We start from the raw sequence: 12,415 nt of genomic DNA, 5'->3' as shown, positions 1-12,415 counted from the left end.
ATTTGATAAATATGTAGGTTAAACCTATAACTCACCAACATTTTTGTTGACGTTTAAAGCATGTTTATTCTCAGGTGATTATTAAGAGCTTCCGCTGTTGCATGCTAATATGTGGACAAGATTTGGTGTCAGCATGCTTGTATAATATTGTTTAAAACTGCATTCGAGATTTATTTTGTTGTAACATATTAATATTGTAAACCAATATGTATTGGTAGTGTGTAAGTGTGATATTTTTAGATTATCATTTCTGGATGATCTAGGTGGTGTCTTTTTAACCTTGTCGATAAAATAAAGGTTATGGTTTGTTTTAAAAACGAATGCAGTCTTTGAAAACGTCTCATATAGAGGTCAAAACCTCGCAACGAAATCAATTAATATGGAACGTTTGTAATCGATATGAACGGGACATTTCACTTATCTACTAATTCGTCGAGGTATTCATCACATACTCGAATCATGATGTTGTTAATATCTACGAAAGACCTAGATGACGATTCGGGAGCGTCTACGCTAGTAGATGTGGAAGACTGATCCGCCATATATACGTAAATACAAAAGTACAAACTAACAGGAAAAAGAAGATAAAAGAAGACAAAAGTGGTACTTTTTTCGTGCAAAAACTTTTGGTTTTTTGAAGAAGAAACGATTGAAGATATGAAGGCTGTAAAAAGTGAGACGAATGGGAAAAGGTGGCTATTTATAGGTTTCAAAGAAATTGATCCAACGGTTTAGATTAAAAGATGGATCCCTAAAGGTAATGATTAAAATTGCAAAAAGGTGTCCCTCGAACGTCGTTCCAAAAAAGTTGAAAAATGGAAAAAACACGAAAAGGGGGGCGTGTCTACAAAAATTATCTTTTCAAACTGTCAAACATTTAATGCACATCCAATCAGAAACGCAGGCTCATTTTCAAGTTTGATAAAGGTAACCGTTCCAGCTACCATCATCAAACTGGGGGGACTTGATGATACGCATAATGATCTGTCTCCACAAGGCACACTATTTTGTAGCATCCCGGCCACAGTTGTGACGATCGCTCTAAATCCATATGGATGAACACGTCATTCATCGATTTCATTGTGAGGTATTTGACCTCTATATGATGCGTTTTGTAAACATTGCATTTTTTTTGAAAAGGCACACCATAAATGAATATTTAAATCAAAGGTTTTCGACATCTGATGATTTCTACATATAGACAATTACCATAAATAATAGTTTACAATAGTAATTCCATTGACAATGTAGTCAAAATAAGATACATGGTGATGATTTGGTGAATGCAACGTTTCCTTGATAAATATGCAATGTAAGACTCCATGCACATAGCTTGTCTAACATATAAGAAAACAGCGGAAGACTTCTAGGGAACCTGAGAATAAACATGCTTAAAAGTGTCAACACAAAGGTTGGTGAGTTCATAGTTTTAATGTTGCGCATAATCTGTATATAAAGGTGGATCACAAGATTTCAGTTGTTTCATCCAGAAATGTTTATCAAAATATTCTACGAAATTGAGCACCCTGGTAACTAAACTTAACGTATATATAATTTATACCCTTTGTATAATCACCTTAATAATACACGCAAACCAATGTGTACGCTTCTCAAATAGCATACGTCCATTAAAAGGCTAGTGCTCTAGCTCGGACGGGGATATCAAGCCCTATGGATCCATATACTACTACTCGCGCCCACCAGTTCTTATAACCGGCAGTTACTAGTTACCAAAGCTAAGGGATTTTCGGTTCAAACTCAGTGTAGAATTTAGTATGTACTTGAATCCATTGTGTTTAAAATAAAGTGCATGTATTCTCAGCCCAAAAATATAGATTGCAAAAGCAATTAAAAAGGGAGCAAATGAAACTCACCTTAGCAGCATATAAAGTCGTTCACCAAAATGTGACCGAAACTCGGATTACCAAATAACCGTAGATCTCAACCTAGAGAACATATGTTGGTTAATAAATGTCTATCAAGCTAGGTCAGGTCATAGTGTATCACAATCCTAATGCTCGAGATCGACATACAAAAGTTATCCAAAATCGTTTCAAAAAGTCAATTTTGACAATAGTTCAACAAAACGAGACGTACCTTATATAAGGATTCATTTACTCGGTTGGTAATATTCAAAAATTCAATTTCTCAATCTTACAAACAAGTTGTTTAAATATTAATTGCAGATTCAAAAGCAATTCCAATTAACGTCAATTATAATTCAGTTGATCATATCTTTTAATCCGTTCATCGAAACTATTCGATATCTAAATGAAAAGTTATTGATTTTTCGACAGCTTTCCAAAAACATGTATATCATATACCTTTTACCAGTAATATATGTATTTAATTTGTGATCTATTATAAACTGTTTAACGACAAAATTTAGCATACACGTATGTATAAATATATATACTCGAGCACTAGATATGGATACACAATTAATATATAAAAGATAAAATATGAGTGCTTACGTATCAATATTGAGATTCAATATTGTAGGAAAGTACGTAGACGTAACGGAGATGATAAACACTAGGTTTGATTCATAAATATACCCCCAAACATTACCCATAATTTCCTTAGCTCTATTCCGCTTGAAAACCCATTTTGAAAGTGACACGCTCAAGACCTCGTCGTAGTATTTTATGTATAATATTAATACTACTAATAATAATAAGATTAATAATAATATTAATCTTAATAATAATAATAATAATAATAATAATAATAATAATAATAATAATAATAATATAAATAATAATAATAATTACAGAGGGAGTAATATGTATTCGGATATGTGTGTGTGTTATAAGTGCAGGAACCAGCTCGATTTATAGATGTTTTCTAAATTTCCTTCCCATGCGATCGCATGGGAAACTAGTGTAAAGGCCATGCGATCGCATGGCTTCGCTGTCCAGCACAAAATGATTTTGTCTCGTTGTTTGTCGACATAATATTTAATAATATATATAATATATATAATTTATATAATTAATTATATATTATATTAAATTCACGTGCATAGTTGATTTGTAATTTTCGTTCTGATAAGTCGTACATTGTCACTCGACTTATGTCCCGGTTCCGGTTTTTGAATGTCCCTTCGTACGCTGAGAAAACTTGCATTTTACATTTTGTGTCACGTACCTTTGTCAAAATATAGCCTTAAGTTATCCATAAACGATACCACTCAAAGTATATCTTAAACTTTCGAGTGTTTTGGTCATTTACTTCTATAAATCATCGTCTCGCTATTTGTTAATATATATATAATATATACATTTTCATTTTGAAATAGTGTTTTACTATAGCAAATAGTGATTTTCGAAAACACTGTAGCTTTTCGGGTACTGTAGCAATTCGAAAATACTGTAGCAAATTAGTGTTTTAATGGTTCATCTTAAACGTTTTAGTTAACTTCTCTAAATATTAATCGAATGTTAATATCGTTTACTAAATAACTTGAAATCATATATATATATATATATATATATATATATATATATATATATATATATATATATATATATATATATATATATATATATATATATATATATATATGCACATTAAGTTATATATATATATTGTTCGTGAATCGTCGAGAAAAGTCAAAAAAATAATTGATTATATGAATATAGTTCCAAAACTTTGAGACTCAACATTACAGACTTTGCTTATCGTGTCGAAAACATTAAATCATTTAAAGATAAAGTTTAAATTTGGTCAGAAATTTCCGGGTCATCACAACAGTGTACCCGGCATAAATCACCACGAGCAGAGAATATCTTCCCGGCCTCATCTTAGTAACTGGATTAGAAGGTCATTTATGAATGCATCCGGGAAAGATCACACCGGACAAGGGTCAGTCGGGACGCCACAAAAACTTCCAGCTCGGACAAGAGTGCAATCTACCGGCATCAACTAGCCGAATGCAAAGTCATTAAGAAACCAAGAACCATATCGTCACGCAAATAGGCCTGTTGAACCATGAATGTCGGACATCCGACAACCTTCACAAAGTCACCTATAAACCGGCAACAATTTTGGCCGGCTGTAACACTACCGTGAAGAAACACTTGGAATAAACATAAGGCAAAACCTCCTTACTTGGACAAAGAGTAATCCATCCACCCGTGACAACCTAGACGGACCTACCACACTCTCGGAACTACCACACCTTTCCAGTTTAGGTGTCTGGTCCCGGGACAAGCACGTTGTCTAGGAACAAGCACGTCGTCCCGGAACAAGTACACCTTCCTGGAACAAGCACGATGTCTCATAGCAATGCCTTGTCCCGGACAAGCTCATGATCCCGGAGCAAATACGCAAACAAGCTGCACGCCACGTCAACCCACGAATATAGGAAAGCTCGTTAGGATCTGCTTGTTATTCCTTTGAAAGGAACATGTGCCACGTCAACCCTTAGGATTAGCGAAGTTTGTTATGACCATGAAAGGGACATGTTCCACGTCACCATTCCCTCATAACACCTATAAATACACGAGCAAGATCATTCATGCACCAACACTGGATGCATTAACGTTACTCTACCCAAATTAATTACAGGTAACATCTCTTCAGTCGATAACATAACTTCGATAAAGATTCCGATCGATATCGGAATTAATCTCCACTCTAAGATATTAACTTGTTCGATTCCGATCGAACAAGGTTAATGCCATCGATTGTTTTACGCCCTTGAAATCCAGATTTCAAATCGGGGTTTGCACAATTATTGGAGTTAAAACATTCGATCCACTATTTTTCTCAAATCAAGCACTCAAACCGAAATCTATTTAACTATTACGATTTTGGTTTGATCAATGATGATGTTAATGATATTGATACGAGAAATGAGTTGTGTTTTGTGATCTTTTGGATAAAAGATGGCAAGATTTGGTGATTGAGGGATCAATGACGTTAAAATAAACATAAATGACTAACATGCAATATCTTACGAATATGAAGGACCAATGATGTAATTTTGTGTAGAAATGAAATTGAGGTGACTAAAATTTACCTGTTATAAAACAAGTTAAACACATACAATAGTAGAGATTTAAAAATCATACAAGTAACAATTTTGAAAGTTGAATACATATAGTAATAATTTGGTGAAAGTTATACTTTTTCAAACAATACTCTTCACATTTTACATCGTGTATCCTTGAATTCTGTACATATTTATACTCGCATCTAGAGATGACAATGAATCAGATATGAATCGGGTGATGTCGTATCAATATATATATATATATATATATATATATATATATATATATATATATATATATATATATATATATATATCCATTTAATTTTGTTCATCCATATTCATATCGATATCCATTTAATTTCAATTCATCCATCCATATCCAATGGATAAAGTAGGTTAATAGATATCCATTAGATATTCAAAAAATATTATAATATTTTTTGACATGCGATAAAAATAAAACTGTAATATAACAATTATGTACACAACAATTATGTGTAATCTTTCAGAAATACCTTCCAGTAAATACTAGTAAGAGATTTATGCAAAGATATAATTAAGGGTAAGTTAGTAAATATAAGTAGATCAAAATCTGTTGGAAATATTATTTCCCTATCCGTATTCATATATACATACACAGTGTTTTAAAAAACGGAAAAAACGGGGGTGTAGACGGGGGTGTAGACGGATTTTGGAGTGCCCCGTCCCGTTTATACATAAAACGTTTGAAAAAACGGAAATCGGCCAAAAAACGGTCAAAAGACGGTCAAACACGGTCCGACCGTCTCGACCCCGTCTCGCGTCTTTTGCAACCTTGCATACACTAGTGAAATGACCCGTAAAATCACGGGTTTGTTTAAACGAAACAGTTTAATGATATGTTTTAGGTATTAAGTGAACGTAAATGCTAAAGTCATTTAGTTTAATACCATGAGTTTCTTTAAACGAAACAGTTTAATGATATGTTTTAGGTATTAAATGAAGGTAAATGCTAAAGTCATTTAGTTTAATGACTCGTGGAACCACAGAGTCCATATGACCATATCCATATCATCAAACATTTCATCAAACACCTAAAATGCATATTAAACAATCCATATCCAATCATAAGAGATAATATTGGTTGTCATTTTATTTTAAAAGTGTAAATTAAAATATAAATTTAGAATTAGTTTCCTTCTACCTAGCTTTTATACCTTCTCGTACTCAATTCAAAATAATTAATTAAAAAAAATCAATATTATTTAATTTTGATAATTAAAATAATTATTAATAAGATTTAATAATAATAATTAATTAATAAGATTTAATTTTAATTCAAAATTATTTAGATTAATGACATCACTCACCATGCTTAGATTTTTTTCTTTTTCTTTTTGATTTTTCTTAACAAAGGAATTAACCTAATAATGACATCATCATTATAGGATTTTAATATTGAGAAATATTCAAATGAAAATAACTTTTAAGTTGAGATTCAAGGGACCAATCAGAATGCGACACATGACGCGATAATCACATGTGATTGAAAAAAATTTAATTAAAAGTTCAAATTTTTTTTAAACTTTTTTAAACTTTTTTTTATTTTTTTGATTTTTTTTTCAATCACATGTGATTGAATTTGACATGCAGTAAATCACATGTGATTCTGTATCCCAATCACATGTGATTGTAAAACCCAAGAATCACATGTGATTGAAAAAAATTTTATTTAGTAAAATGACGAATTTCAGTTAATTTGTGCTAAAATCTTTAAACACCAATTTTTGATCAAAACTTGATCAAATCACCGAATTAAAGTCTGAAATTTTGAAGATATGATCACGAAACGCTAACAAACTTAATCAAATCACTGAATTAAAGTCTGTTTCTTGTTGATTTTTTTTTTTGAAAAAAAAATTTGAATTTTTATTGCAATCACATGTGATTGAATTTGACATGCAGAATCACATGTGATTGTGTTTTATAATTACACACAATCACATGTGATTGGATTTGACATGCTAAATTTAAAATAAAAATAAAAAATTTAAATTTTAAAAAAGAAATTTTTTTTAAAAAAGTTTTGTTGAATTTTTTTTTCAATCATATGTAATTATCGCACTATATGTCGGACTCTGATTGATCCGTTGAATTTCAAACAAATTATTAGATTAAATTATTAGAGGTTTCCAACTCTTTTAATATTAACTATAGATAGATAGATGGATGGATAGATTTCATATATAATCTTTATTTAATATTTAATATTATCATATTGGCCATTTCCCAATTCCAACTCGCATCGTCCCCCTTCTGAAATTAGAACCTGCGTTTTACTCTCATTTCCCCGCTAAAGTAGCCATGAACGACCTTCAAGCAACCTACAAGGATGATCATGACGACGATAATTCCACCAACACCACCACCTCCGACATCAATCCACCAATGCCGGATCCAAAACCCGAAGTCACCACCACCACCGTCGACGAAACCCTAACCGTTCCAATTAATACAACCACCACAATTACCACCACTACATCTACCACCTCTGCAACTCCTGACACCGATTCCGGCACCAAAGATGATCCAATTGCATCTGAGGAGCTCTCGGACATTGAACCAAACCCTAAAGGCTCACCCAATTTCACCAAAATCATATCTTCTGAAGACGATATCGAAGATAACGACGAACCTGTAGCAAAAAAACACAAAAGCATATCGTCACTCGCACCGGAGCCTGAAGATGAAGATATGTTTGTTGATGCAGCTGCGGCGACACCGGTTACGCCAATGCCGCCAGCGATTGAGAAGCCTAGTAGTAAGAAATCTACCAACAGTAAGAAGAAAAAGAGCAAGAGTAAAGCAAATAGTGTGTGGACGAAACCAGCTTCGCGAAAGGGGAAAAAGAGGACCAAAAGTACCACAACTGCTACTGCTCAAACAGAGGACTCTGTTTTAATTACACCGATTCATCGATATGTCGATAAGAACGATGATTCTGCGGAAATGAACATTTGTTTATCGAAGGTTTTTAAAGCTGAGAAAGTGGAATTGAGTGAAGATAGGTTGAGTGCAGGTAGTTGTAAAGGGTATAGAATGGTTAGGGCTACTAGAGGTGTGATGGATGGAGCTTGGTATTTTGAAATCAAGGTTGTGAGTTTGGGTGAAACAGGGCATACTAGGCTTGGATGGTCGACTGAAAAGGGGGATTTGCAGGCGCCAGTTGGGTACGATGGGAATAGTTATGGGTATAGGGATATTGATGGGAGTAAAGTGCATAAAGCTTTGAGGGAAAAGTATGGGGAGGAAGGATATGTTGAAGGTGATGTGATTGGGTTTTATATTAATTTGCCTGATGGAAATGAGTATGCACCGAAGCAGCCGCAGTTGGTTATGTATAAGGGGCAAAAGTATGCTTATGCTGCTGATGCAAAGGAAGAGCCTCATAAAGTTGTGCCAGGTTTGTGATTGCTTACTTGTTTGTTAATATCTAATCTAATTGAGCTTTTTATACCTTTGTGCTTAGGTTGAGGTGATGATATATGTTTAGTTGAGTGTAGAAATTCTTATGTTGTTATCTTTGGAATCATAAATCGCTTCGCTCTGTATTGTTACTACATCCAAGTCTTTTTAGATCCGCTACTATTTGGCATTGATATGTTAGCTCGTGTTAGTTATGACTTAATGCATTGTTTGCCATCTGTCATTAGGTCATCCTTTAGTTGCTTTCTCATTGTTCTTCCCTTTTTAGACGTTTTAATGTTTTATCAGAAACTTTTTTCTTTGTTTTGCCATGCTTGATTGAGCTCTGACTTGTACACGAGTTGTAGGGCTGTACTAGTACAGTCACATTCATTTATCTGGCTGAATTTTTTTAATGATAAAACCACATACTTTAGTGTATATATATCAAAGCATTTCATCATGAAAGCTTATATATCATGTAATTAGGAATTATTATATAAGGCATTGCACCGGAAGAGAATGGTATTAATTAAGATGGAAATAAATCGATTACGAATTATGGTTTTAGACTGAGGTATCCTGGATTATACGAGTGTAAATAAGAAGTCAAAGGTAGAAAGATTGAGTGCAAGAAAACTTTTGTTGAAACAAAGCAAGGATCCTAACACGAATATCAATTTATTGGTTGATGTTTATCAAAATATGGAGACAGGTCTGTATGCTAAGACTGTGCCCGACAGAAGAAAATAAAGAAAATCTATTATATGAGTTAATGTCTGCAGTTTTTAGAAACTGAAGTTACGATATTGAGACTTTTCGTATATTATTTTTACTTATTGTTAGTTATGAAAACAATAAAAATGCGTCAAAGGTAGTTCGTGGTCTCATGAGACTTGAGAATAAGCATCTACTACACATCATATCAACTCATATGATGAGTTGTGCTATTTACACATTAACCATTTACTCATTCAACCTTTCTTTACAAATCATTTGATAATCAAAAGAGGAAAATAGAAGATCATATTGCTAAAGAAAGATACACGAAAAACAAACTTTTCACAAAAAGAGCGGGTGACGGTGACTAGCATTTGTTTCGGATACAACAAAAGCTAGAGGGAAGTGGACTAAATATTCTTATAAGGAGTAAACATAATACCTGAAATGGGTTTTTTTTTAAAATCAATTGTATGCTTACATTATGATTATTTCATGTGGAAATGGGCAATATTAGTAAAGCACATTACAGTTATTGGCGTTGCCAAAATGTTTCAGAAATAAGAAATGGAGAAACCCAGGGTTGCAGAACTCGGAAAACTCGTTAGTACTCGGGTTAGAACTTGGTCAACTCTCGGTCAACGGGGATTACTTGGCCAAATCGGTCAAAGCCAGACTTGGACAACATCCAATTACTCTCCGAGTTGCCAATTACTGGAGTCCCGACCGAGTACTATCCGAGTAGCGATTTTTGCAACCTTGGAGAAATCTTTTGCTAAGGACAACACATCATACATCATACATCATACATAATGATTATTGCAAGCTCATTTTGTTGCCTGATTTTTCGTATAAATTCTGAAGCAACAAGCATTACTATCATATTCCGATAACTTATAATTATGAATATGGCCAAGTACATTGTAAGAAGGCTCTTAGTAACCGCATGTATACTCTCATTGAGCTTGATTCTGTACTGGTTTACTATATACATGATCATACTGTAGGTATTTCCCTTATTGTTGATTATAAGCTAGTTTAGGCAAATAAGATTAGATAATAGAACATCACTGTAGTGTCATCTAGTAGTCTGTGCCTCTCAGATTTCTCTTCTAAAGGTCGTGCTTTTCGGTTTGGGGAGCTGAATCGCTTGCATTGTTTTAGCCTGTCAATCGTAGAACAAATATTGCAAGAAAATATGCCTTGCTAAATCTCTTTTATATGTGTTTACTATTCAGGTGTATAGTTTATTTATTGTTTGTTATCTTTAGTCCTGATTCTGTCTTGCTATTTCTGGTTTTTCATCTTCCCTAAATTTAATTTTAATTATTATCGCGTAGTACTGAGAAAGTATCTTTATGTGCAGGAAGTGAAATATGCTTTTTCAAAAACGGAATTTGTCAAGGGTCTGCCTTCAAGGATCTCAATGGTGGGCGTTACTATCCTGCTGCTTCAATGTATACTCTTCCACATCAGAGTAATTGCGTCGTCAAATTCAACTTCGGCCCTGATTTCGAAGCTTTTCCGGAAGATTTTGGTGGACGCCCTATGCCAACACCGATGGTTCAAGTTCCATATCATGGCTTTGTTGGGAGAGTTCAAAATGGTGTGTGAAGGATTAACAATATGCACCAATAATGTGTCTACCATGTTTCTTTAAACGCGGTTCATTTGACTTTTAGTGATAGTTGTAACTTTGTCCTTTTTTTATTGCTGTATGAAACAGATTTTTGGATTTGCAGAGTTTACAAAACATTATCTACCATTGAATCTTTAATTCATTTATTGACCTAATAACTTCTGATATGGGTTACCAGTTCTTATAATTAGTTAGACTATTGTTCTTTAATCGTGTCATTTAAAGTGTAATCTGACTCTCAACAGGCTGATAATGAGTCTTTATATGTCACTTTTCTTGCATAGGGCAAACAAATCTACTTAAATGCACCTAAGGGAAGAGGATGGCTGCATTGTGGTTAGTTTTTGTGATGCAATTTTTTTCCTTCTTGCAGGCAGTCCTTTGGGTCCCACTAGATTGTGCCCCATGCTGAAAGTGGTGGACGAGAAGGACCATTGACATTGATGAAGCGGACGAGGATCAGTGTTGATTGAATTTAATCGAAGAAAGAGATTCTGTAAAAAGGTACATAGTCTTGTATCCTTCATGATCTACTCTTTGTGATGAAATGTGAAGGGGATGAGTACCACTAGTTTAATGTACATTATCATCTTCATCTTGATGTTGAAGACTTAAAAATTAATGGTTGATGTGAGTGAGGTGTAGTACCTAGGTCTAAGTAGCTAGGCAACTCTAAGAATTAAGACTTAACGTGTGCCACTATGTGGTCATCCTACTTGGCGTCATTAGAGGCATTGTTGTAAAACACTCTGATTACTGCAGATTAATCTCCGATTACTTCTTAAAGATCAGGCCGATTCGATTTTCCAAAATCTGATTAATTACTCTTAACATTGATTAATGGTCAAAAATCGGATTTGTTGGTCAAAGTTGCATTTAGTCGGTCAAACTCACTTGGTCAACATTTTAATGTTAACCTTAAACTAGAATTTTAGAGTTTTTGAACACATGAACGATTATGTTTATGTTTCTAAATAATTACGTTAGAGTTTATGTTTATAGTTTTCTTATATAATTTACGCATATAATTTTGAATTTTATTATTTATATGTATGAAAAGTTCAATCCAATTAATTTTCGAGTTGCCGATTACTACCTCCAAAGTCCCGACTAAATACTCCCCTAGTAGCGAAATTTGTAACCATGATTTGAGCATTGGGTCAACTAGTCTCTTGGCCCCTTCGCTCGGTATGTGCAAATTGTGCATGCCTTGTCAGCAACGTGCTCTCTGGTTGTGAGGAGTGATATTGTCGCTATATCAAACCCATCGATAAATGGAAAACAAATTTACGGTTATGTAGCTAAAAGATCACTTTTGCCTCACTGTAACAATATATATTATTGAGTCAATGTTGATTATAATATGTTCCTTTTGAGTCACTAAAAGAGTAGTTTGTATCGTGTTTTAGTCACCAAGATATGTTCTTTTACAAAAAAATAATAAAAAATAACATAATAAAATAAATAATAAACAAATATATGGTTGTAGGGATGACATCGGGCCGGGTTTGGGCCTAGTTGAGGTAATCCCAAACCCGGACCCGATTAAAAAAACTCGTCCCAAACTTGGACCCACACTTGTGGGGTCCCCATTTGTCAAAATCAATTTC

The 12,415-nt window shown here is 33.7% G+C and overlaps 1 protein-coding gene across 1 annotated transcript; it reads left to right on the top strand.

The window, feature by feature from the left end:
- Positions 1-7,273: 7,273 nt before the first annotated feature.
- On the top strand, positions 7,274-11,573 carry LOC139843347 (protein TRAUCO-like). The gene is made up of 3 exons (XM_071833425.1): positions 7,274-8,444; positions 10,533-10,772; positions 11,179-11,573. Exons 1-3 carry the CDS (start codon positions 7,346-7,348, stop codon positions 11,241-11,243), a joined length of 1,404 nt encoding a protein of 467 aa, XP_071689526.1. The 5' UTR covers positions 7,274-7,345; the 3' UTR covers positions 11,244-11,573.
- The last annotated feature ends 842 nt before the right edge of the window (positions 11,574-12,415 follow it).

The sequence above is a fragment of the Rutidosis leptorrhynchoides genome, chromosome 4 (assembly GCF_046630445.1).
Source record: "Rutidosis leptorrhynchoides isolate AG116_Rl617_1_P2 chromosome 4, CSIRO_AGI_Rlap_v1, whole genome shotgun sequence".
Classification (NCBI taxonomy): domain Eukaryota; kingdom Viridiplantae; phylum Streptophyta; class Magnoliopsida; order Asterales; family Asteraceae; genus Rutidosis; species Rutidosis leptorrhynchoides.
This window is presented reverse-complemented; position numbering and strand designations above follow the sequence as displayed.